Below are 27,678 nucleotides of genomic sequence, written 5' to 3'. Positions count from 1 at the left end.
TTTATTCCAAAGATGAGAAATTTCAAGTGTTTGTAAATCTAACCCACATGGAGTGCTAGTCATGAATAAAAAATTCCACATCTGAGTTCACGTGACAGATTGAAATAAAAATGTAAGCTCACTAAAGCTATTGCACCCAGTTATTCTTAGGCTGTGCGTATAGGGTATGTGTTAAATAGGTAAATTTGTATATGTAAACTAATGTTCCATCCCCATAATTGCTTATTATGTATATGCAAAGATTCTAAAATCTCAGCAACTGCAAAATATGGAATCCTGGCACTGAAAGCATTTTGAATAAAAGATACTGGATGTGTATACAAGCTGGGTTTGCTTGTTTGCTTGCTTGTTTGTCTTGTGAGGCAGGATCTTATAACCTAGGCTTTGACCTTACTATGTGGCTAAGGATGTTCATGAACTTTCTGATTCTCCTACTTTCACTTTCCCAGTGCTGAGATTACAGGTCTGCACCATCACACCAAGTTATATGCATTGCTGAGGTTCAAACACATGAGGCAAGTACACTAAAAACTAAGCTAATCCCACAATCCCATTGTGTGTGATCTATTTTTGTCATGTATTTGATAGACAATCAGTTGTAGGAACAATGTCGGGGTTGGTGGAGAAACAGGGAACCAAAATGATCAGTAGTTCATGTGATGATGGCAACTTGTATTTCCTTATCTGAAAATAAATATATCTATTCTAACTAGGTACTAAGCAAAGATTAGACAATATACATCTAATATAACAATAAAATAATGATCTGTTAATGTCTTAGCTCTGTTAACTTAGGGGATGTCATACATATATATATATACACATACATACATACATACATACATACATACATTGTGAAGAAAATTTTGTACAAGTGAAAAAGTGCAATATTGCTCCTGGGCCTATTGTAAAGGGTTCATGAATTCATGAATCAATGAATTAAAAATCAAAACTATTTTATATATTTATAGCAGAATAATTGATAAATTGACTTAGAAGTCATTCCAACTCTTAAATTGATGTTTCATTCTTGGAATATGCATATCATCACTAGTCTTATAAATCAGAAAAAAACCCACAAAGCAATGAAAATGCAGGCTTGGACACCAGCAGTGTCCCAGTAAACCAGCAGTCAGTCGATGGAGTGCCAGCCGGTTCTTCCTAGGTAAACCTTCACCTTCAAACAAGCAGTTTTTAGATTCTACTTTCTATTAAGTCAACTGCATGAGAGAGGGAAAAAAAATCTTCAAGTTGCATTATACAGTACTCACATCCTTTCCTATAGATTTCTCCCTCTCATCCATCCAGGAACATTGATTTTCTACCTGGGTTTCAGAAAGAGCTCTTCTCACCAGGTATCTTCATTTAGGTTGCTGACCAAAGCATTATTCATACTTTTCCAGTGATGATGCCAATGCCACACCTGCTGCTAGGCACTCCGTTCTCTGAGTGACATAAGCCATAAAACCCTTTGGAGGAGAAGTGATTAAAAATGATGCTTTCTAAGAACAGAAAGCCTTCCACTGATGCTAGCTTCTTCTGTCATTATGTGTAGACAGTGCTGTCTTGGAGTTTCACAATCTCATACTAGCAGCTAAGTAGCTTCTCATACTGACTAAGTTCATTTCTGCTCTGTTGCATTCCTCAGTCAATATCCTCATCCTTAGCTCAATTCTGAAGATGGAGAAATGGTCTTGGAGATGACATGGAGTCACAAGTGTCCCCATTACTGCCTCACATAGAGCTGGTTTTTGCTATATAAAAGTATAAGGAATTTATGAAGATAATTAGAGCCTGATCCACATGTGAAACATATTGTGAAAAAGAGAGACAAACATCCATGGTCAGAAACTGTAAGAATAGTTGACATTATTAGTATGGTATTTTACAAAATGTATCCTCTGAACCATGAACCAAAAGCCAATTCTTTTTCTCTTTAATTGCCTCTGCCAGGTGTTTGGTTACAGAAGGGAGGAAAGCCGCTAGCACGGTCTGGCAGTCTCTTTATTTAACTAGGAATTTGCTTTTTTTTTTTTTTTTTTTTTTTTTTTTTTTTTTTTTTTTTTTTTTTTTTTTTTTATCTAACATAGGCACAGGATGGAATCAAAGGGCATCTCCTATTACACAGATGTGACTGTCCTGTGGCTTGACAGCTATACCTGCCAGAGGTAAGTGGTTGAATTGTGATTCCAACCCCAGAACTTACCTGTTCCTCTTCTAGTTTATTTGCTCTCTGTGAGTAAATTGCAGCATTATGTCCTATCAGAGGGGTTGGAATAGCACTCTTTAATAAGAACTATGGCTCAGTCCAAATGTGCCCCAGGAAAGTGTATGCTGCTGTCCTTACTCTGGCATTTTACCTTAGCTTGAGATCAAGTAGTCTATGGTCCTCAAAGATGTAAGACAAACGAAGAACAAATTAGGTTCAGGATGGAGAAAAGAGAAATCTCCCCAGTCCTTTCTACTTTGTTTGTTGATGAATGCCAGGGATACTATCTATTTTTACTCAAGAATGAGTTTTAAAAAATCATTTCCACTGAAACATTTCTGCTCTTTTGTTTGATGAGCAACTCTGAGAGCCACATGTGTAAGGGTGTGGTAGGGCATCCAGACATGCACCATAGGGTGGATAACCACAAGGCTTGGTACCATCTTTAAGCTGGAAAGTCAGCTCCTTATGACTTTCACAGAGGTCACAGAACTCACACAGCTTGCTGTCCCATCTTATATATACATGTCATTTGTTCATTGCTGACTACAGTGGATCAATTTTGGTAGAAATTTTGAATTTTGTTTTCACACTGTGTTATGTTGATGGCAGTATATGAACTTTGCAGCCAATGTATCTGTAGACTGTTGCTTTGTGTGTGTGTATCACAGGTCAGTCTCCATTACGCATTTACAAGTTTGCTCTGGAGAAACCTTCTCTAAGGAGTACTTACAACATCATCTGCTTTTGTAACTGTCTCCCTTAAAATCCAATATATTCTGAAGGATATGATCAATAAGCAGATGGCTCACGCCCATGTACATGCCAAGAAATGAGGTGTCTAATTAACAGTTAGAAAAGGGTGTGAGGTGATTGCAGAAGTGAAATAGAGACCCCGCATGGGCCGGGAAACCCCTGGATGGGGAATCTGGGCTGTTGGTGTGACATGTTGTTGAGTGGTGGCTATTGGAAGCGAGAACAGAGATAAGCCCTTCAGGTATGCTCATTAGGATTTTGCAAAATTCCCAATTATTGTTTGACCTGGTCAGCAGCAGGCATCTTTACATTGCCTTGAGAAAAGAATCAATAGAAAACAAAGAATACAAAAGTGTGTGCCATTAAGGGGAATCAGAAATGAGGCATTCTTCTCATCAGCAAGTGGTGGTCACAGGAAGGATGAGTGCCTACCATTATGGAGGCAAAGGAAGCTTTCTCCAATGTGTGATGTGATGCTCCTAAGCAAAGGTCAGGAAGAGAAAGCTTGCGAGAAGATGCCAATGCATTTCCACAATGAATCCCATGGATCTTCAGTTAATCTTCAAATTCCACAGATGCTATCAAGGAACTCAAGTAGCAAGACTCCTTCCTGCATATACATCTCTTGCCCCAGATAGGTACTGAGGTGGGTTCTTTCCCGTGCAACTAGGAAAGGCTGACACGGATCACTTACTGCGTCAGAGAAGAGAACTAGTCTCCATGTGACAGTTTTCCTTGCCATCCAGGAAATTTTACTAACCCATTACTGCTCTGTCCCTCCTGAGTAGATTGGTTTGTGTTGTTTATCCAACATTTCTAGAATTGGGCTCTATATAACATTGATTATATAAACTGCAGACTGCTAAAGAGAAGACAGTGCTTTAAGTTTGATTCAAGCTGGGATTAGAATGACTGTGATTTTTTTTATGCCAATAAGACTGAAGAAATTAAGACTGTGGCTTGATGGAGGTGATGAATCTCTCAAGGCCACCAGCACCCTTAACAACAAACACACTAAATAAAACACACTAAATCACACACACACACACACACACACACACACACACACACACACACGACAACTTCTTTCTTTTTTATTTGACTTTCTTCCCTGAAGAGAAGAAACACAAGAAATCATGTGGATAGGCTCAGGATTCTTTACTTCTTTTCTAAGTGGGAAAAAAAAAGACAACTAGCTGAATTCCGTAAGCTGAGGAATATTCTTATTAAATTTCCATTAACCATTAACTGTAGGGCATAACATGATAGCCATTGCATTTGTTAATTTTGTATGAATGCTGTTAGATTTGTTTGCTGGTTATGTACTACATACTAATGTGGATGTATTTTTAGATATGAGTGTCTTTTAAATCAGTAGACTTTGACTGAAGTAGATGGCAGTCAATTTCAGTGTTCTTCAGCCAGTCAATAGAAGGTCTTAAGAGCACAGATGATTAACATATACAAATCAATGGCCTTCTTATATACCAATAACGAACATGTTGAGAAAGAAATGAGGAAAATAATTCTATTGATAATTGTCCCAAAAAGTAGCTTAGATGAGTGGTTTTCAACCTTCCTAATGCTGTGACCCTTTAATACAGTTCCTCATGTTGTGGTGACATACATTCAACCATAAATTTATTTTGTTGCTATTACATAAATATAATCTTGCTGCTGTTATGAATCTTAATATAAATATCTGATATGTAGAATATCCAATATGTGATCCCCAAAGGAGTTTTGACCTGTAGGTTGAAAACTGCTGCCTTAAATTAACCTGAACTAAGAAAGTAAAAGACTTCTATAATGAAAAAATTTAAATGCTAAAGAAAGAAACCAAAAAAGACACTAAATATGGAAAGAACTCTTATGTTCATGGGTCAGTGGAATTAATATAATGAAAAATTATGTATTACCCAAAGCAACCTGTAAATTTTCTGTAATCTCTATTAAAATTCCAATGCTATTCTTAGAGAATTTGAAAAATCAGTCTTAAAATTATTATACCTATACATCTGACAGAAGATTAATATCTAGAAAATTCAAAGAATTAAAAGAATCAAGGAAGGAGAATCAAACAATTCAACCAGTAAATGGGCTAACACAATGAACAGTTTTAATATGGTGAAATACAAATGAGCAATAAACATGAAAAAAGTTTGACATCAGTAACTATCAGAGAAATGCTAATTAAAACTGCTTTGAGGTTCCATCTTACCCCAGTCAGAAAACAAATAACAACAAATGATGATGAAGTTGTGAAGGAAGGGAACTTATATACTGATAATGAGAATGTCAACTAGTCTAGTTAACATGGAAACCATAAAAACAGAGGTTCCTTGAAAATCTAAAACCATAGTTTCCCTGTGACCCAGCCATACAATGCCTAATTACCTAAAAAAAATTAAATCGATATGTCACAGAGACCTTTGTATACTATGCCTTACCACTGTACTATTTATAATAGCTAAGGCATGGAACCAACCCAGGTATTCATCAGAGTATAAATGGATAAAGAAAATTTGGCTTACATACAAAATGGAATTTTACCCACCTATAAAGAGAGACATGAATATTCTGTTTACAAGAAAATGGATACCATTGGGGATTATTAAACAAATTAATTCAACCTCAGAAAGACATCTCTGTATAACAATACTCACCAATTACAAAAAGAAAAGAAATAAAAATAAAAAGAATAAAGGCACATGATGAGGGTTTCTCAGTGTGACCAGCTGTCTTGTGCTCCAGCTGCCATGCCTTCCCCTCCATGATGGATGTGGTCCCTTCAAACTGTGAGCCACAACAAAGTCTACTTTCCTTAAGTTGCATTTGGCAGCTATCTTGTCAAAGGAACAACATGATAACAAATATACTATCTAGTGGTTAGCCAGGCACTAGCAACTGTCAGAAATGAATGATCATCAAAACAAAGGTTCCAACATAGTGTTATTGGGGGGTGGGGTGGGGTCACTATGAATATATTGTATAGGAAACAAAGTGACCAATATCTTTTCGAGAAAGGAACATAATAACATTATGTAATTCCTCTTGCAAGTAAACTTATTTTGTGACTAGACTTCAAAAAATTAACACTGACATAGACACTTGCCCATGAAGGGAGACTGCAAAGCAATTTATTACTGCTAAACATACAGCCTATGGCAGAATGTAAAGCGTAGGATTGCAGCCCTCTAGTGTTCAAACAGAATTTAGTAATTTGTTAGCAATACTGTAGGACAGGGTTTTGTTGTTGTGGTTGTTATTCTTTTTGATCTTGTTTTTTGTTTTTGTTTTGTTTTGTGTGTTTGTTTTTTCATTCAAGATATATATATATATATATATATATATATATATATATATATATATATCTTGGGACAAAATTATAAAAAACTCACTGATGTTTTAGATGACAGAAAGCATCTTTTTAGCAAGCCCATTAAAATACAGAATTTAAATCAGGTGAACTGGTACTATACAGGAATCAACAAGATGTGGAAGCCTGATTTAAGGATGGTGTTGGAATGCTTTGCTATCTCAATTTGCTCACTGGTTTTTGGGATTCAAATTTGTTTAAACTAAGGAACATTTTATTATAATAAAATACATATAACATGCAATTTGGCAAACGTCCAAGTCACCATTATCTTTGTTTTCTTGAGCAGAAGTGAGAAAACAGAGCATCAAGCTATTGATTCACCAGATTGGGGGTGGGGGAAAGGCAGGAGTTTAATGCTATATTTAGATCACAATTGTCCTAGCAAAGACAATGGGAAATTAAATTGTCTCACTGGGAGGTGAATAGTCCTTCTGCTTTTTCTTGGTCCTGAACTATAGCTTCTCCTATGTGATGCACATGAACCGTGCTAAAGAGATTCATGGGAAAAAAGTACACATAATGATGTCAAGGCATTGACTCCATGGATGCATGGATGGAGGAGAACTTGTCATTTTGAGGGACTTATGAGATCACCTATCCTCGTCCATCCACCCACTTAATTTTTGTCATGTACAGAGCATGTACCAGAACTGATAGACAAAATAACACAGTGCCTGGACATGCTGTGACTTGTATCAATTACTTTCCTTTGTCACTTTCATGAGAGATCTAGAATGGTTTAGAAGATGGCTCTCTGAGCATGCGTTAGAGGGAGTGTCTTGATTAGGTCAAGTGAACTAAGCATAGACATTCATTGCTTTCTGCTTTTGACTATAGATGTAATGTGACCAGAGACTGGTACCATCACAATAAACTTTAACTTCAAACTATGAACACAAAAACAACCATTTATTCCTTAACTTGTCTTTGTCAAGGCATTTTATCATTACCACAGCAAAAGTAATGAAGAACGTGCCCTATGAAGGCAACCACCAATGTGGACAACTCACACAAGGGATTGTGTAAGACAGGCAAATACTACAAAGACACATGAGCCCATGAGGATGCTTCTCTCTGGAAATGAAGTTGAGTGGAGTGAGGAAGGGTAGAGGAGGTATTCTAATTAGGAGATGGAGGCTGAGAACAATGATCCAGGTAAGAGAAGGTACCAAAAGTTAGAAAAAAAACCTGCCATTGACAGAAAATCAAAGGTATCCAAGAGGGCTGGGAATGGAGTGGGTAAGAAAGGCATTCATCCAGATACCATGTCTGTATGAGAGAGGTGCTCTGTAGAAAGATGAATGGTGAGAAAATCCCAAGGAGGGAGGGTCTGTAAGGGGGCAGATTGTATTATGAGGTGAGAATGGTTACCTCCATGTGTGGCAGGTGGAAGGTTTATGAGAAGGAACTTCACCTTCTTTAATACACATGCAGTTCACTTGGTTTCCCCCTACAGGTTGTTTATAGTACCATATGCCTCAAGGAATCCAGTTTGAAATTTACCAGTATAGTCCAAATGCACTGCTGTCTGGGGATGCTGAGGGAAAGCAGGATATCTCATCCTAAGCAACGCCATCTTCCAGCCCAGAGCTGAGAAGTAAGATGGCTTCTGCTGCTGCATCCCAGCACAGACTGATGTTGCATCCGACTTGTCATCTGCATCTTTGTTTCCCCCAATCCCAGGAGAGATTAACGCAGGTGTTTTTCCAACTCAGATTTTCCAATGGGGACTTGAAAGGCTCATGGAGTAAATTGAATGCTAAGGTTTCAGGACACTTCCTTTTTATAAAATCTGCCTCTTTACCCAGTCACCCTGCAGAGGAGAGGGATGAAGAAGACAAGATAAAAAGAGAAAGAAGTCTTATCAATAATTTTTTTGGATTATTTTTCTTGGAGTAATGCCAGAGAGTTATTTTTATAGAAGTGCTCTCTTTGGGTTTAAACTGTATGAAAGAAAATGTTCCTCCAAATCTACTCTCAGCCTTAGGTAGCTTCTAAACTTGACAGTAATCTTAGCTAAGGAAATGAAAGGCTAATGATTGGCCCACTGAGGCTACTGGAAGGGAGAATAGCTAGTTGGTTAATGATTCAGAGGGTGCTTCAAGTCAGCCTAGGATAGTCCGTCTAGTTCCTCAAGTAAATTAAGTGAAGAAATTTTCTCTCTTGACTTTTATTTTTAAAGGTAAGATGTTGAATTGTAGCATAGAGTGGGGTCTAAAATTCATCTGATTTCAAAGAGGGGAACAGTAAACATAGAACCTGAAAGATCAATCATACTTCAAGGCTCCTGATCTTTGTTTGGGCCTGGTGACACAAGCAAGCAATTCTAGCATTTAAGAAATGGGGACACGCTGATCAAGAGTTCAAGGTCCTTCTTAGTTACATGTAAGCTTCAAGGATGTCCTGGGTTATATGAGCCTGAACAATATCTCAATAAACAACAACAAATAAATCTTTGATCTAAACTGATACTTTCAAAACTGTTTTTCTTGGTACACTGGGTAATATGAGCCATCTTTAGGGGTTGTGGTGAGTTGAGGTTGTGTATTCATGTTCTAGGGCTACTGTCATAAACTATCACATACTAGGTGGCTGTAAACAGCAGAAGTGTGTTTGCTCAAATCATGCTATCTACAAGTTGAAAATGCAAAGAGGTGGCAGGCTAGGCTCCTTGGGAGCCCATTTTGGAGCAGCCTTCCTTCACTCTTGCAGCTTCTCATAGCTTCAAGTGTTCCTCAGCTAATGACAACATTCTTCCAGCCTCTGCTTTCAACTTTAGATGGCCTCCTTTCTGCACGTCTGTGTCTTCATAGGGCATTTTGCTCCCTGTGTGTCTCTTCTTACTAGGAGACCAGTCTCATCAATTTAATGTGCCCTAAATAGTAAACACTAAGCTACCAAAGAAGATCTCATTCATAGGTGACAAAGGCTAGGACTTCAGCCTTCTTTGTTTGTTTTTGTTTTTGTGGGAGAGTCCCATCTGTAATAGTAGGTAAGAAAAGGGTTCCCCTTATTTCCACCCCAACTACAATTAATGATATGTTGCTTTTGCTTAGTTCAAATGGTAGGGTCTATAGAATAGCTTTGTGAGGAAGACTACCACTAACACATAAGACATTACACCTACCAGTCCCTAGATAGCCACATCCAACAGTGAAAGACAGGCAAACATGTCTGGCTTAGAAACCACATTTATGCAAAGTCTTTTTTTTTTTTTTGTGGTTGCTTTTCTTTCTTTCTTTTTTTTTTTACTGTTTTAATAATTTTATTAGGTATCACTTATATGCCATACAGTAGCTTTTTCAAAAAAACACATTTTGAATAGACAACAGAAAGTACTAAAAAATATATCGAACATTACCTTCCTTGCTTATGAAAGGTGTGTATGTATTGACTTCACATACACTTCGACAGCTAAGGTGTTAATTTGGATTTTTTTTTTCTTCTTGGAATACCTCTTGTATTTGGTACTGAACAAAGTTAATATACAGTCTCATGGTGATTGCTAATACTAGAGTATGTGGTCCTGTCGCTGCTGGCTGCTGTATGTAGTTTTTTTTTTTTTTTTTTTTGGATGTATACCTATGTGTATATTCCTTTTAAAAAATATTTTATTTACATTTCAGATGCCATCCCCTTTCCCCATTTCCCCTCCCTAGAAAACCCCTATTCCATGCCCCTTTTTCCTTTTTGCTTTTATACATTTTTTAAAAATGTTAATCAAAGGCTTTATAAGTTTGGTAATGCTCAATCAGAAGTGTAACCCAATACCCAACTTAGATATATAAACTATCTTTGACTGGTGGAGACACGTGAACATCTGCCTCCATGCCCCCCCCCTCTCTTTCTCTCTCTCATCACTTAGCTTCGATGCTCCAATATTCAGTAGTATAGGGGCTTTCCAGGTGTTCAGCAGTCTCTATAAATTGGCTAAGTTTTAGAAGCTATGCTTAGTGCTTCCCATAATTTCAGTTAGCTCAGTCATTCTGGATTTCTGACGGGGTTGAAGACCTATAGTCTCATAGCCAATCCTGGCTATTTATTTTGAGAGAAAAGATCTGAGTGGATGGTTTTCAGCTGACATTCATTCTAAAGTCAAGAAAAAAGCCAGGTTCAAAACTAAGTGTTTTAGTTAGGGGAGATGACAGAGGTTCTGGTTAGTCAACAAAATGATGGACTGGGTATTAGGACTATCTTGTACCTCACTGGTACAATTATGAATAATTATGCTCTAATTGCATTTTGAGAGAAAAGTTTTATTGTGGTTGCTTTTCATCTATGTGCCTTTATCGTATTCAGCATCTCAGAGTATAGTCAGAAAGCTACTGATCATGGGCATTGGTCTGGAAACATCACTAGGAATATCTGAATGGCATCACACAGACTTTCAGTTCCATCCTTTTTACACTGAGCCCCTTTGAGTTGCTATGTGGACAATGTCTGTATAGTCTGTTCTCTCTCAGAGGGTCTACATAAAGTATTCTACTCCTTGGGATTTTTGGTGTTCTTTGACCTTACAGTTCTCTTAATTAAAGGCAATGGGTAGCATGATGTCAGGATTGTCATGGTTCCCATGAGTACCAGGGCCCATGGGTGTCCCTAGTTTTCCATCTGTATCACCAAATTCTGCATATTCAATTGGATAGCAACTAAAAAGGGCAGTACTTATTTTTACTGACCTGTCTTCTGTTAGTTTCAGGTAACTTACATGCTCCAGTCACTCAGGAGGTATGTGCTGGCTTAATTGACTCTATAAGGTTCTGTAACTTTGAACACATTGCTATTCTGTCTTTGTTTCATAAAAGAATGAGTAAAGATAATGCTTTCCTGATATCTATTCCAGACTTTCCAGGAAGGGGCCATTGTTTCGTGGAAGTGAAGCTGTATTTCTCAATGTAATGAACCAATAAAAAATAAATTTTTACTTCTTTCAGCACTAATGCCAACCCATGCTCTGGCCATGATTGTCTTCTCTGCTTCACTATGCATTTGGAAAGCATGTGATGATTACCCAGCCTCGTCAGCACAACCTTGCAGAGGAATATTCTGGTTCTAGGAGTTGACCTTAAGTGGTTACTAGGGACATAGATTCTGCCAACCAAGTGTGAACTGAATACTCCATATAGGGTTTGCAAAATGATAGCTAGCTACAGAGTGCTCTATCCCATACACATACAAAGAAAGGGTTTAAAATGATAACTAGGTCACAATAAATTCTTTTACAAATTAGATTTTTATTTTATTGATTTTATATTCAAAAATCAAATTCTGAATAAACATAAAACCCAATAAAAATTCCCTTTGACTGCATGAACTTGAATTGCCTATTATCTAATAGTCACAAGTAATCATATAAGCAGTAGATGGGTACATTATATCACATCTTGTATGTAGGAAGAATGTGATGTTTGGCTATTTGAAGAAGGTTAAATAGAGAAAAGGATATCATATAGCAACCTAGGCATCAGGGAATTTTACACACTCAATCTCTTAAAATAATCTGATCATCAAATATGAAATTGATAATGACAACTCAGGGGAGACGCTGCCCAGCCAGGGTCCATCAGTTCTTTCCAATATTTTTGTATTTCTACTTTTCCCAGAGGACATGGACCATTGATGTGTGGGGGGAAAACACAGTTACATTGTGGTATTCCCAAAGGGGTTTAGAGTGAGGTTTTTGTACCCTTCTGTTATTTCCATACATAATTCTGGGAGCAGGGAACTTATTTTGGATCTAGCATAGTAATGGTGTATTAAAGTCAACTCATAATTCTCCCGTTGATTCATAGCATTCAATGGCTACAGCAAGGATAAACCATGACGTCCACACTAACCTCTCAAGTGTAAACTTTCAGCTAAGTTGATCTAACACTTTTATTCTGTTTTCTAAACTCAATTATTTAAAGGATTTTAAAAATATTTCAAAGTACTTTTGTTTCATCAGATCCATGAAGTAATACACCTACAGGTTTATTATATACCAATAGCATCTGTAGCCAATTTTTTCACATGGGACCTACACATGTAACTTTCTTGGAAGCAGGCAACAGTCCCATCAGAGTACTTGAAAACAGAAATCAAACTGTCCTGATTTTTAAAAAATTAAACATATTTTTAAAAATAACATGAGAAAAAGAATATGCTTTTAAAAATTCAGAATCTATAGTTTTGAAGCTGCTATTGTTTTAGCACGAGCTCAGTACTGACCTTTTCAGATCAATCATAAATAATTTCTTCCAAGGGAAATATTTCTATTGGAAATGGGGTAAAAAAGTGAATTAGAGCTATATCTTTTGTACTATAAATATGGGCCAGTTTTGGATTAGCACTCTTTGAGAGGGGTAGTATTGACATATAAGAGTGCAGATGAATACAGCGTAGTTTACACAGACAGAATACATAAATATTTAATATACATTTACTATTAATGCAGCTTCTAATATTATCAATACTGCATAATACACATTTTCTTTCTTTTCTTGTATTTTTGGGATTCAAACACAGGGGTTTTCATAGGTTAGACAAGTGGTCTTTCACTGACTTATATTCTAAGCCCCAAACATTTTTAAATACACGACTAATCCAAAACATCATACTCTTTGAGAGACCATTCTAATAAATGAACAAAACTCAATTCTGAAAATCCCATGCTTCAGTGAAATTTAGTGTTTAGCAATTACAGTTTTCTGTCTCAATGATAAAAGAAGCTATTAGGCAATAGTTTTCACCCTGTGACTCCCTATGCCTTGCTTCCCATCTAGATATCCAGGAGGTCATCTCCACTCTCATCACTCTCCACGGTCAGCTGTCTGGTCCACCACTTCTTAACTTCGGAGCCACAGGAAGCTGTGTCTGGCATGGGGTTCATCTTGCACACCACAGACTTCATTGTTGTCCTTCCTCCGAACCGTAGGTTCACTGAAGATACTGAATGGCTTATTGGTTTGGGGGCTGTGGAATTGAGAAGAGTCCCTTTATCAATGGGTTGTTGTTTCAGCATGCTTCAGCCATTCCTGGAAATCATAATACTCTGAGCAGTAGTGCTTTTGACTCCCAAATCCTATCTCCAGATGATAATTAAGATTCTTCCCAATAGTTTTTAGTTGATTCTTTCCAATAATTTTATAAACTTTGCTCATGGTGTCAAATAATAGCTCTTGGGAAAATACACTGCTAGTTCCCTTTATTTTAAAAAAAAGTAGAAACTACACACATTTGTGTAAAATGAAAATATTGTAGTGGTGTGTATAAGCTGGTCCTCATCAGGAAAACAAAGGAAATAGTGGGAGTGTAGTTTAAGGTAAGGAGAGATGGGGTCAGGGACAAGTGTGGAAAGCAGATGTAGCCTTGCTTTCTGTTGCCTTGGTTTCTTGTCCCATATGTAACCTGCAGATATGAAGTCACTGGCAATTGCATGTCTCTGCCCCTAAATTTTCTCTTATGTAAAATGAAGACAATGTAAATGGCCTCACTGTAGTGCTGAGAGGCTTAAGGTGGGCTAATGAGATGACCTGATAAAGTACACAGTGTGCTGCCTGGTGCCTCCTTAAAATGTTCTTTTTATTTCCCTTTGTCCCCTCCCACTTAGTATAATCCTGGTAGTTTGTCTCTGTGGTTGTCACCACTTTTGACATTGAGGCAACAAGACAAGTACTATTGTCAATGTCACCTATGTAAATGAATACCAAGGAGGGACATTCTTCCCAGATCATCTCTCACATCTGTCCTGTACTGTTGAACTGGCAGTGTGGCCCTTATCACCTGTGTCCAGACTGCTATAATATTCTGTAGCCTGTCATCTGCCTCCAGACACTGCCAGAAGCAAGTGACTCTTGACTTGTCACCACATCAGTCTTCCTAAAGCCTGGGTTGCAATTGTCATCTCTTGCTTAAATTTCTTTAGTGTCTTCCTTCTAATTGGCCATAGGATTGAAACTACCCAGTTTGTCACTTAAGGATTTTTACACTGAGGCCCTAGCACCTACTCAATCTTGTCTCCTATCTCTCCTAACTTTGCTGAGACCAGACAAAAGTTATGTCTGCTCTGACCCCTCCTCAGGTTCTTCCTTACTGGTGGCTTTAAGATCCATGGCACACTTCTAGCCTCATAATGTAAATTGTTCTGCCTCTGCTTTGCAAATGGACAAGGGACAGAAGATGTTTCAGGGTCACCCAGTCTCACTTGTTTGGGACTCAAGTTGAGCATGGTTAAAAGAGAGAATGAAGCTCTATTTTTACCACAGGCTCAGATCTCAACAGAAAGGGGACTGGGCTGTGTGTAGAACTGTTCTTCCCCCATTGCCCAGTGTTCCTTCCTGAGGTCATCCAGGTCTTCTGGTACTTCATATTCCTTTAGAAGAAAAATCTCTTACTAAATCAGCGTAATATGGAAAATGAATAAATTTGTGAGGGTCGAATTAAGAAAGCCGGGTCATACCCTGGAGTAGTGACTGGCACACAGTGGTCAGTGCTACATGGAGGTTTGTGACTACGACTGCTGTCACTGAGGTGAAGCTCATGTCAGGGTGGTGATACACAGCATGTGTTGGGATAAAGTAGGACCTGAACCTTTTCTGAGAACTCCATGGCATTTTCTGAAGATCATATCTACCCATTCCTTCTTAGATAAGTTTTGCCCATATTTGAGATGCCTTGACTGTACCCAGGAAGCCCTTGGAAACCTCTTCCTCCTCTCTTTCTGGATCTTGGCTGTAACCGCTCATTTTGTTAACAGGTGCCGTCTTCTCAGCGATGGCAGCTGCAAATGAGGGCCAATATAGTTATGTTTAGAGAAGTTACTTTGAGGAGAATGTTTCTGATAAGGGAATACATTTCATTGTTTTCACTGACTATATTATCAGATACACACCCTGTTTGGGTCTGAAATGTCCCCCACGGCCCAGGTGTTGGAGGCTTGGTCCCAGCTTGTGCTATTGGGAAGTAGTAAAACTTTTAAAAGGTGGCAACTAGTAGGAGGTCTTGCCCTTGAAGAAGATTGTGGGAAGCCAATATTTTTCTCTTTGTTTCCTGGTTGTGGTAAGATAAGCTGCTTCCTCATCATACATTCCCACTACGCTCTGCAGCTTTATTACAGCCGAGTAGCAACAGACCAACTGACTGTGGGCTAACACCTCCAAAGAAGAAGCCAATAAACCTTTCTCCCTTTTAAATGGATTTTTCTCAGGTATAAATTATTGTAACAGAAAGCTGACTAACACAGATCTACATATTAAATAAAATCTAAGACCAAAAATAAAGATAGCAAATCCCTCTTAAATGTCCCCAACAGGTAGAGAAATGATTGATGTACCTACCTGAGGGCAGACGCCATTGGCCAATCTTCCTTTGGGGTTTTCCAGTATCTGCTGCATCCTGTCGACTTCCTCCTCTGTCTGACAGAGTAGGGCTCAAGAGCTGCTGCTGACTGCTTGTCTACATGGGAGAAGTATTAGTCATTGTGGGTTTTTCTCTTAAAAGTCAACATATTTAATTTTTCACAAGTATTCATACAACTTTATGGGATGTAGTATGGTAATTATCATGTTTTTATAACATATCATGTTTTTATAACATATATCCAGATAAAATCTGGATAATTTCCACTTCTGGCTTTTATATGTCTACCATTTGTTTATTGGACCATTGCCACTTTTGTAGTTATTTTGAGATGTATCAGAGACTTGTGAAGACTGTGTGTGACAGTTATCGTCCCTGTCAACTTGATGGGATTGAGAGTCACTGGGGGGATGTACCTCTGGCCTTGTCTGTGAGAGCATTTTAGGGGAGGTTTAACTGAGGTAGGAAGACCTACCCTGAATGTGGACAGCCCTTAACAAAAAGGTAAAAGCAAGCAGAGCCTCAGCATTCACTTCTGTGATCCTACTATGGGTATAATGTCACCAGCTGCTTTTCTATCACCTATTCCCTATCATGATGGACCATATCCTCAAATTGTGAACCCAAAATAAACCCTTCTTCCTTAAGTTTCTCTGTAAAGTATTTTGACAGAGCAAGGGGAAAACAATTAATTTACTATAGTAATCCTACTTTACTTAGAACATTAGAACTTGAAACCTAAGTGGAATCAGAGAGCATCATGTTAAATGAAAGCCAGGCACAGAAAGACAAATACTATGTATTGTCACTCATTTTGAAAAATGATTGTATAGAACTGTTCAGTCACTCATTTTGAAAAATGATTGTATAGAACTGTTCAGGCTTTTTCTTAATGTTGATTTCCTTTTCACAGTTCTCTAGGTAGTGTCTTTCTTGACCATTCCTGAAGAGTGCCCATCCTTCACTCCCTTCAAGCCTGATTTCTTAAACTTGGCTGGAAAATGAGGCAAGGAGAATGGCAGTATAGGGAGAAATAGGGTGTCAGGGACAGGAAGATTTGTGGACATGGACTTTTGCTAGCTTAGGGGTCACAACCAGGAGCTCCAGAAGATGCATCTTGCCAGATAGAGCTCTATGATATGCCATGGGAAAGCCAAAATTCAAGACTACCTGATGCTTGGGACTCCTAGGCAGTTTGCCTCCATCTCTAGTTCAGCTGGCACTTTGCTCTTTCCTAACCACTGTCATCATTATTTTTTAGATTTACTTTATTATATTTATTTATGTGTGCATGTGTTTACAAAAGTGTGTATCATACATGTACAGGTTCCTACAGGGATCAGAAGAGGGTATTGGATGCCCTGTATCTAGATGGGTGGTTGTGAGCTGTCAGATCTGGGTACTGGGAATGGCACTTGGGTCCTCTGGAATAGCTGGTGTCTCCCCAACCCCCCCTGTCTTACTTTTCCCACCACATTACACATTTTTTTCTTATTTGGCTTTTGGGACTAACTTTTTTGAGAGTTCTGTAATCATTACTTCCCCTCCATCATGGGTCCCGTCTTAGTGTCTGTCTCCACCTGATCTGGCTCTTTCTAGTAAAGTATTGCTAGATGTCTTGGAGTCAGACCTGTGGCAGGGTGACTGTAGGTCTTTCTTTTGGCCTCTTTTGCTGAATTCTCCCATATAAGTCCGCAGAAGGAGGCAAGTGATTCCTGGTTTCTTGTTGGGAGACATCAAACCACAGAAAATGGTACCATGGCACAACAGGTCCTTTTGAAGCCTCTACTGGGCCATAGAGCCCTACTCTTCATTTTGTCCCTTACCTCTGAGTGTGTTTCTGTGTATCACAAACTGCAGTTGGAGGCACTGCACAGTGTGCTGGATGGACTCCATATGATTAGCATAAAATCATTACTGCAGCCACAAAAAAGGGGCAGGTCTTCCCTGCCGGCTGCTTCTCATAAGCACAGGGCTTTCCCAGAAGCTGAAAATTCTGGCTTTTTGTTTGTTTCTTTAATGGGCATGTGGAATAACTTTGAAAATGAAACTAGCTGTGTTTTAATAGACAGAAGATCCTCAAATAACTTTTCTGAGTTTTATATGCTTCTCCACTGCCCAAATAAGAAAAGGTAAATCTCCCATGCGTTTGGCTATCAAAGAGGTTTGAGAGCCAAGTGCATGCATTTTTCTAACTTTACAGCAAGTTTCTATGATTTACTGAGGGGAAAAATACTTAGGGCTTCATGTAAATGAACAGCTTTTAAAGCAAATAACATTTCTATGCTCAAGTTCAGATATAATGATAATATTTAAACTTTTAGGTAAAAGAAGCAAGTAAGAAACACTCAGGATGTGAACCATTTCTAGTATATGTATTCTGTAGTTTGAATCTTGAGTGGCCCATAAGTTGAAGGTTTGGACTCCAGCCCAAGACACTAAAGGGAGGTGGTAAAATGTTTGGGAGGAAGTTGTGTTATTATAGGGGTGAAGACTATCCTTAAAGAGGATATGGAGGACACATCCCCTTCCTATTTCACTCGCTCCCTGGTCACTACATAAAAATAAAACATAAATATACACATTCTCATTATTTTGGGTTCTTTTGCAACAAAAGGTCATGTGAGAAAATCTGGTTTGAAATGTCTGAGACCAGCATCGACTCTCACAGAACATCCTTGGGTTGAGGGTGCCTTAGCCTACCTCGGGTTGCATATTGTGGTCCTGGCTGTTGGCGTTGGTGTCCTCACTTGGCTGGGTGGTCTCAATGCTGGGAGGATTCAGGAATCGGCTCAGCTCTTGCTGCTGGCTCTCTCGCAGGCTGTGGATGATGCTGCATGACTGCTGCTGTTTCTATGGAAAATATTGTGCTTTCATAAGGGGGAAAAGGGTCCCACCTCTTTACCCCATTCTCACCAAGTCACAGTTTCTTCTTCCCTTTTCAAAGACCTATGACATTGCTGACTTCTTAGGAAATTCCAAAAAAGTCTCTTGAACTAGTTTTGAGGATGTTAGATTACAAGTCTTAGAGATTACAAAAATCCCCATCTTTTTCATTTGTATAACAACTGGATTTGTTATGCTCATCTATACTAGTTTATATGTTATTAAAAATTACTAATGTGGGTGCTCTATATTTTCTTTTATTTAATTCTATCATTATTTAACCAATGCAGACCCCCATACCTCTGCCACTTTCTGAAAGCCCTAAGCACCAGAGGGTCTTGAGTAGATGAGGAAGAAACTTTAACTTCCTGTCTTTGTTCTGGACTTTGTAGGCCAGTTTGGCTGGTCTGTTCAGCAGCAACATCTCTTTCCTGGCCAAGGTCTTCTTAGGGTCTGAGCAGGACATTTGTGATTCATGGAACAAGAGTTATGGTGGCCATGTTTTGATTGGGTTGCAGTGGGCAGCTCATCTTTCTCTAGGAGACTGAGCTGGAGTGTTTCTTTTCTTTGGGGACTTTTTTCTCTAACACAAATGCATTATTTTTGTAGTGGGTGTTGTTGTTTTGAAGGGCAGGATCAAACAAATCTTATGTAACATTAATTGAATTGCAGGAAGTATATATTGAATCATGTGCCTTTCTTCTCTGTATGTAAAAAATGAGTCAAAAGCATTTATAAATGTTAATTACCCAATAGAAGTACTCACGGGAAACACAGTATATGCTAATGGACTACATATTTGTTAATATATGAAAGCCTCATACAAACTTACAGTTCAGAAGGCAGCAGGCACATCATTAAAATTCCATGAGAGGTAGTCTTTAGAGACCCAACAACATGATAAACCATATGTTAAAACTTTTCGCGCAATTTAAAAGTAGTTTTGTAAATTTCATCTCTGTAGATTTTGGGGTGGGGGGAATCTCATACCATTGAGTTTAATAAGTGGAGATTATAAATATTTTAATATACATAAATTGTTTTTTAAACCTTCATTTTTATAAAATTTGATTCAATTGGAATGTGTGGGGGAACCTGCTGAGGGGAATGAGCTGAAGCTGGAATACAGTTAAGGCTGCACCAGAATCTGATACTGTACATGGATAAAGAGATTTTTTTTTAAGGGATATCAGGCCCTTCTGTTTGCCTCTCTTTCTCTGAGTGTGAGTGTTTATGTGGTAGTGGTGGTGGTGGTGGGTGTGTGTGTTTGTGATGATTAGTGTTAATTGTCAACTTGACAGAATCCAGAATCACTTGAGAGATGGGTCTCTGGACAAGTTTGTGGAAGACTGTATTAATTACTGGTATGAGAAGACTCATCACAACTGTGAGTAGGACCACTTTCTGAGCAAGGGATCCTGGACTATATAAAATGTGAAAAGTGGGATGAGCACAGGTATGCATTTACCCTCTCTATTTCCTGATTGTGGATATGATGTGAATATATAACACATATCATGTGATTAAACTCCTGTCATCATGATATCCCCTCCATAATGGACTGTGTACACTAGAACTGTGAGTCAGAGTTAGCCTTTCTCCTTTAAGTCAAAGGTTGTTATTTTCTTCTTCACAGCAACAGGAAAGGAAACCCAGCCCTTGTGCTTGTGGTTCACTCACAGCCCGGATGCGTTTTAAGCACTTCTTCAGCCACATGCGAATAGTCTGCTTAGCCACCTCCTCCTCTATGGTATACTCCAGCTGCTCCCTTGCCAGTAGCTCCTCTAGCTGCAGGCTCTTCCTGATGTCTACAGAGCGGTAGGAAAGCATGCTGGACAGTGGAAACAACAGCAACCACCAGTCAGACTCCCGAGTGTTTCAAAATGCAGAGAATACATCTTTCCAGACAATCAATGTAGGGTTTGCTGTAACTCACAACTGGGTAAGGAGCTGGTTATGTTACCTCTGTATCTCCTTATTTTTTCTTCCCTAAATACTGTGGTTAGTTTTGGTTCCCATCTCATTGAATAACCTGGAAAGTTAACATCTCTGAGATAGAACAGTGACTGCATCTATGCTGCAGAAGTGGTATTGACTGCTCTAGCTATCAAGTACATACTCTGGAATTTTCCGTACAGAAAGAGGAGTATTCCTTCCACTACTTCCTCCTGGTTGGCTCCAATTGGTGATGGTCAATGTACTTGTGTGTGAGTTATACATGTTCTATTCCACTTTCCTCTCTATTTCATTTTTCCCTTTGCACCCTCCTTATTAGTTTCAGAAGATACAAAGCCAGAGCTAAATTCTCATTTAGTCCTTGGCTCAACAAGTCCAGACAGTGGTAAATAAAACTGACACCTTGATGCAGAGGGACAGTCAGGTAATTCCTAGCAGGAACTGACTGGTCTACTACCAAAGAGGAATGCTGACTTATCTGATAGGACTATACACTCTAGTTTAGCCTCAGCACCCTAGAATCTCCTACAGCCTCTACTTTGAACTTGAGGTCACCATTAGAGCTCAAGTCACAGCATAGTGACCCTATGATACTGGGTCATTGGCTTTCATTTCTTTGCTAAGTGTCTTCCTATTGCAGAGGAAAATCCTGCACTGTGTTTCATAAAATGCTAAGTCCTTAAGTCCTCCAGACTCATCAAGAATTCCATTATTACATAACTTTTGGGAGAAAAGAGGGTCAACATCACCACAAATGGCTTTGCCTGGGTCCCTTGTGATCAGATGCGCCATTAGCTTCAGAGGTCAAACACTAATTATTAATAACAACACTAGGCATGGATGCCTTATGGTTAACCTAAAAACACTATATCACCACAAAGAAAGATCAACATTCTAAGGGGCATGACATTCTTTCTCACTCATACACAATCTTGCCCCATCTTTCTGTGCTCCTTAGCTTATTCTTGGATAAAGTGATAGCAAGAGGCAAAATAGGTAATTTTAGCAAATTTCCCCCCAGACTCTCCTTTGCTGCTCCAACACTTTTTCCTTTCCTAGCCACAAGTGATCCCCAAATTTGTGGCAATAGCCAACATTTAATATGCTAGGTATATGCAACATGAGTAAAATAGTTATAGTCAGTCAAGTGTTCTAGACAGTTACTATGTTATAGGTCCCTCTAACAGGGAATATTAGGAAAGACTTCTTACAATGATGTTTCACATGCTATTATGAAAGAAATCAACTATATTGAAATAATCTTTCAATTAGTGTCTTTGAAATGGGGCATAAGTTCTTCTATTGACCCATTAAATAATATGCAGTTGATGTCAAATGATACCTTGACAGGTCTTGTGGAGCATAAATGATATTTTAAGATTTCTATCAAGAGCTTCAAGTTGTGACTTTATGTGTAGAATTCATTGCAGACCTAGTTGAGGTTTAACGGAAGATAACTGGTTACAAGAAGCCACTAGATGATACAGAAGAAGGTTGGAACAGATTCTTCCTCATAGCCCCACAAGAATACACCCTATCCTTGACTTCTGGTTTATTGCTTCTAGAACCATGAGCTTCTTCTGCTGTTGGGACTTCAACGAAGTGTCTGTAGAGAGCTAAAGAAAATGTCCTTCAGAGTGACTGAGTCGGAGCTTTTATCCTGTCTTGTACTCATAAAACACTCAGAAAATGGAGTGTTTTAAGCAACAGGGGCAATTACCACAGAGCAGGTGGAGCAGATTCTTCCAGACTCACCTGAATAAGTCTGGATTTTAGCTCCACGCTGTCCATGGAACCAAGTGATCCTAAGCAAGTCACTTAACTCTTGCAGGGCCACACACCCTCATCCCCAAATTAAGAGACAGAACCATGCCCTCCATGTTTTCTCTATCTCTTTTCTTCTGGGATGGCAGGTGGCAGGCCACTGCTTTCTATCCTTGTCTGAGACAGTGATCAGACATGATCATTATGGGGCAGTAAGAAAGACTACTTCATGCCTAGAATGTGTGTGCTTGCATTATAACCATGGCAGTATGGCAACTAAGGTTTTGAAATCCTTGTTAACTGAATTCACGGGCTTCTGTGTATCACACCTTTAATTTCTGGCCTCAGTGAACCTCTGTGACACTGGGCTGTGGAACCAGCTTTATACCTCAAGACATCATGAAAGGTGACATCACCACCATTGTGCAGCCGCTCCATCTCATAGCACATGTGCTTAAACAAGAGCTTGTCTTTATCAAGATCCACTTCCAGTCTCCCACGCAGCAGCCGTAGCAGGAACTTCACTCGGAAGGTGGGGATCACACCCTGGATGGGAGAGCACAAGGGCCAGCAAAGTAAGTCATAAGAAAGAGTCTAGGGACTCCCTATTCACTGAGTCTCTTTGTATAGGGAGACATACAACAAAATGAATTTATGAGTCAAGACTGGTATCTCTCATGCTTATAATCCAAACACCAAGGAGAATGAGGCAGGGGATCATCAGCATAAATAGCACCAGACAGGAAAAAATTCAGTGGTCTGTTTGCAAGCTGGGCAGAATAATGTGTACTAAGTATATGGTGTGAAGTACCAAGCAGTAACTTTCTGTTGCTCTGGTCCTGTGAGTTGTCATAATATTGACATCAGAGATAGGGAGACCAAGACACACACACACACATGCATACATACACACATAACTCTCCTCACTTAATTTAAGTCTTAGACTTAGCATTTGTTATTTTGCTTTCATTGAAAGGTAGCTACTTTGTAGGTCTTCTCAATGGTTAGAACAACTTAGACGAGACAGTAAGGCCTCAGTTTTTCCCTCCTTCTAGGATAAAACACATCTGGACATTGAAACTATAAAAGATATGTATCTTTCCCTGGAGCCAGCCATTACTAATTATTAATTATGCTCAGTACATGCACTGTGAATATCATCCTACATGTAGGCAATGCATATATGTATATATATATGTATATATATGTATATATATATATATATATACACACACACACATGCATACATACACATAACTCTCCTCACTTAATTTAAGTCTTAGACTTAGCATTTGTTATTTTGAGACAAATATAGATCTAGATGAGACAAAAGAACTAGGCCAGGTATCCCTAGTCTACACAAGTTACTATCTCAGAAGTTCAGAAAAGACTGGAGCCCAGTTTGGGGACAGAGAATACTATCAGAGACAGAGAGTGAAGCAGTGAAGAGGCCACCCCGTGTCTTGCAGGCTTTGGGTTATAAGCACACCTTGCCTTCCAGACCCTTACTTATGTCAACAGTGCTAACTCCTTGTCTCTATACTAAACTCTTCCCGAACTATTTTTCGATCATCTTAGGTTGTATCTTTCTATGGCAGAACTTTCCTTATTTCTTGATGTAAGCACAATAATCATCTCTTGACCTACACCTTCATGACCATTTCAGCTAAGGGTCCACCCCAAGCCCATACATGCTTTACCATCTTCAACATGCTCTTAACTTCTGGAACTCATAGAAGTTGAATATTCCCTACCAAAATGTTAGGATTAGAAGTGTTTCAAATTTTGGATTTTATGGACTTTGGAATATTTGCATTCCTACAATGAATAATATAGGGAATAAGATCCAAGTTTAAACATAAAATTCATTCATGTACTTTAAAAAAATCTTTTAAAAACAATTTCTGTGTAATCTAGGCTGGCATTAAACTTAAGGCTGTCAAACTCCTGAGCCTCTTTTGTCTGCCTCCCATGTAGTAGGATTATAAGTAGGTGCCATTCATTTATACTTCACATATCACTTACACACACGTGCTGGAAGTAATTTTATATAATATTATTAGCATGCCTGGATTTTGACTGTGACTTGTTACATGAAATCTGGTGTGACTTCCTCCATTTATTGTGTTGTGTTGGCACTAAAAAGAATTCAAAGTCTGGCATTAGTTTGGATTAGGGATCCTAACCTGTGTCATTAGTACCATTTCACCTTTAAAGGGTCACCTCCTCTTTTAGAACATAAGCTCTGTGGGCACAGGAACCTAGCCATTTGAGAATTGCTTTACCTCAATGCCTAGACCAACTTAGGCTTTGGAAAGGTAAGGATGAGTAAGAGGTCAAAGAAGAGAAGAAGAAGGGAAGAACATGCAGGATGTTGAGGGGGAAAAGGGGGAAGAAAGGGGAAAAGAAAGGAGGTAGCTGAGAACAAAAAAATTGCTTCTGTTTTGGATGATTCTGAGAAATACTGGATAAGCTTTATGGTTAAGATTTACATACCAACTTAGAAGTTGGTCAAAATAACCAGGTCTCCATGTAATTAATTAATTTTTAGTGGTGTTGGGGGGGTTAAACCCGGGGCTTTTTACATGCTCATTAAACACTGGACCACTGAGCTACACCACAGACATCACTTGTAACTCTTGTGTGTGTTTCATCTAGATGGCTGCTTAAGGTTGAGGTGATGGTAAGTCTGTAGCAGGCTTTCCCTCTGGGAGCTGCAATTCCCCTCCTCATGCTTGAGCCTAAGGCAGATGCCCTTGAAAATCCTTTATTTTCTTCCCTTGCTGACCTTTTTAAAGTCTAAAGACCAGGCTCTTCATGGTTGGAAAGGACATGAGAAGAGACTACTCTATTTTCCTGTCTTTGCATATTCATCTGACTCATTAATGACAGGTTTCTGCAATGTAACAGTGACAGTTACAAGTTTTGTCTATGTCAATTCTCAGATCCAAGATACTTGAAATGTATCATTTGTTCTCTTTGAGATGGAGCAGGAAACAACAGCCCACTACCCCATACCTAGGTTGAGGAAGACCTTGAATATCCAACTCTCTGCTTCCATTTCCCAAGTGTTGGGAGTACAGTGATATACCACCACATCTAGTTTTATGTGGTGCTGGGGATCAAACCCAGCATCCTATGTATGCTTGGTAAACAAGTAAGTCACACCCACAGTTCCTACCTCTCTTTTATCATCTACCATGTTCCATATGATTTGAAAATGGCGAAGATCATTGTAACTCAAAAGCTGGTCCTCTTCAGTGGAATAAAACAAAGAGAAATTCTCCACAATTATGGCTAGGAAAAAAATCAGATGTTAGACAAATATGCTAATCTGTCATTTTTTGAAAAAGTAAAACATTTATTATAAATAATAAATGTTATCACTCACATTATAAAGCCAATTTTTCAAAGTGCTTTCAGTACAGTTTCCAAGCTGGCATGTCTCTCACTTGAACTAAGCTATTTATTCAGCACTTGCCTTTCCAAAACATGAGGGTCATGGGCTCAAAGGCACTCTGGTTGGACATACATGCCAGCTGGCTTCTACTCTTACTTGAGAGTTCCAGGGCATTTTAAGGGTCATATTAGGCCTGGATAGCCCCACAGCTGGGTGAACAAAATATATCTTAAACACCAAACTGATATTTCGAGGCTGTAAAAGTAGCCCTCCCTGATTTGTGTTCAGCCCAATCCATGGGAAGAGCTCTTTGGGAATTAATGAGCATAATAAATAGGACAATTCTTGAAACTGCAATCAGCTGCCATTTCCATGCCTTTCAGAGGTCTTTTCAGCTCCTGGGTTGAGAGGCAACAATTTATAATTAATGCCATGAAACACCCGCCCCAAGCAATCCAGGATAATTACTTGAAAATTGTACATAATTATCCAAGTACCTGAGTTTGAAGAGATGGAAAAATAATTCCATGAACATCTCTTACCTACAAGCAGATTCAGCATGATGTAGGCAATGATGACATAGAATGAGCAGAAGTACATAAGTGCCCCTGCATAATTGCCACAGTCTGTTGCCCAGTATGTAAATTCATCTGGAGTACAAAATGGAGGCTGAACCTGTGGGCCAGTGGGAGACATGGAGGGTGTTGAAGGGAGTAGACGGCACAGATTTCTTCTGACTGTAGTGCTCAGTGAATATATTCTTGACAGTATGGGATGTAGTTAATTTAAAGTCATCAAGCAAAAGCTACATATGTTAGACATACACATTATTTGCAGCAGAACCCCACAAGAGTATTTCACCATGCTATGCTTTTGGTCATATAGATGACCCAATTAAATTGCCATTGATAGAAGCAAAACACAAGTAAACAGGTTTTCTTGGGAACAGAAGCTTCACATCCCACTAACAGACCCTGGGGTCAAATTTAAGGAAGTCAAATAAAGAGCAACTTTATTTGTTTATTTATTTTAACTTAAGCAATGGTTTAATTTGTATGGAGTAGACTATTCATACCAAATTCACACTCAAGTTTTGTAAGGACTAGTCCCCAGTCCCAGGCACCAAAATTAAATGTTACAGAAGTGTATAAGGTTCAGATTATGTAAAGCCTTTGCATTCCGTGGAGCCCATTGAAATTCAAACACTTCTGTGATACTCCCCTGGTTTCTCTCAACCAGATAACTAGCTCTGTCTTCTGTATTCCCATACACTCTTCTGGGAGCCTATGTAGGATTTATTTAATCCTGCCCTGGGTTATACCTGATTGGATAAATTTGGTTTCCACTTTTCATGTTTAATATTCTCTAGACTCTAACTATGTGGTATATTTGTACCAAGTGTTAGGGCTAGACTAACAATAAGAATATACCCCTGTTCCCTGACAGCTGACAACAGTTTAACATCACAGTTTCCAGAACAAGAAGCATTAACTCCATGTGGTAATTTAAATTTAATTCATATTAACTAACAGCAAGCAAAAATAAGTATAATATAAAGCAGTTTTTCAGATGCACTAGTCACACTTTGGTAGCTCAATACCGAATTGCATGTGGTTTCCTGTCTGAACAGCACATGCTCCCTCATAGAATGTCTGTAGGACATCATTGGTGTCTATGAGCTGAGAGGAAGAAGAAAGAAATAAGGTTGACTCTACAACTCTCTAGAAGTAGTATGCATGTCCAAACAAGAAATATAGAGAGCTGTAGAATATATAACCCACCGTTTTAAGTGTGGGAAAAAATGCCTGAAGAAACAAGCATTAACACCCTGACCCAGATGATACAGACTTGTTGGATAGAAAGCAGGATACCAAAGGGAAGAATGGCTCAGACTACATGACATATGTGCCTTGAGGAACCATAGTATCTGCAAAAGGCCTTGCACATGGCTCAGAACAAACCAGGGACTTAGTGAGTGTTCGATGA

At 38.8% G+C, this 27,678-nt stretch overlaps 1 protein-coding gene across 4 annotated transcripts in view; it reads right to left on the bottom strand.

Moving 5' to 3' along the window:
* Window positions 1–12,067: 12,067 nt before the first annotated feature.
* Nalcn (sodium leak channel, non-selective) overlaps window positions 12,068–27,678 on the bottom strand; it is a 276,023-nt gene continuing 260,412 nt past the window's right edge. For 2 of the 4 annotated variants that reach the window (XM_076930522.1, XM_076930523.1), the window contains 8 exons: window positions 26,235–26,367; window positions 25,474–25,589; window positions 22,681–22,838; window positions 20,253–20,403; window positions 18,390–18,539; window positions 15,665–15,782; window positions 15,013–15,108; window positions 12,967–13,301 (listed from right to left, as the gene is read on the bottom strand). In XM_076930522.1, coding sequence (XP_076786637.1) covers window positions 13,108–13,301; window positions 15,013–15,108; window positions 15,665–15,782; window positions 18,390–18,539; window positions 20,253–20,403; window positions 22,681–22,838; window positions 25,474–25,589; window positions 26,235–26,367 — 1,116 coding nt within the window. In that variant the 3' untranslated portion in view covers window positions 12,967–13,107. Of the gene's footprint in view, window positions 13,302–15,012; window positions 15,109–15,664; window positions 15,783–18,389; window positions 18,540–20,252; window positions 20,404–22,680; window positions 22,839–25,473; window positions 25,590–26,234; window positions 26,368–27,678 lie in introns of all 4 variants that reach the window. The other 2 variants (XM_076930524.1, XM_034498721.2) reach the window with 2 other exon arrangements.

The sequence above is a fragment of the Arvicanthis niloticus genome, chromosome 3, assembly GCF_011762505.2.
Source record: "Arvicanthis niloticus isolate mArvNil1 chromosome 3, mArvNil1.pat.X, whole genome shotgun sequence".
NCBI lineage: Eukaryota > Metazoa > Chordata > Mammalia > Rodentia > Muridae > Arvicanthis > Arvicanthis niloticus.
Note: the sequence above shows the minus strand (reverse complement) of the source record. Positions and strands in the feature narration are given on the sequence as shown.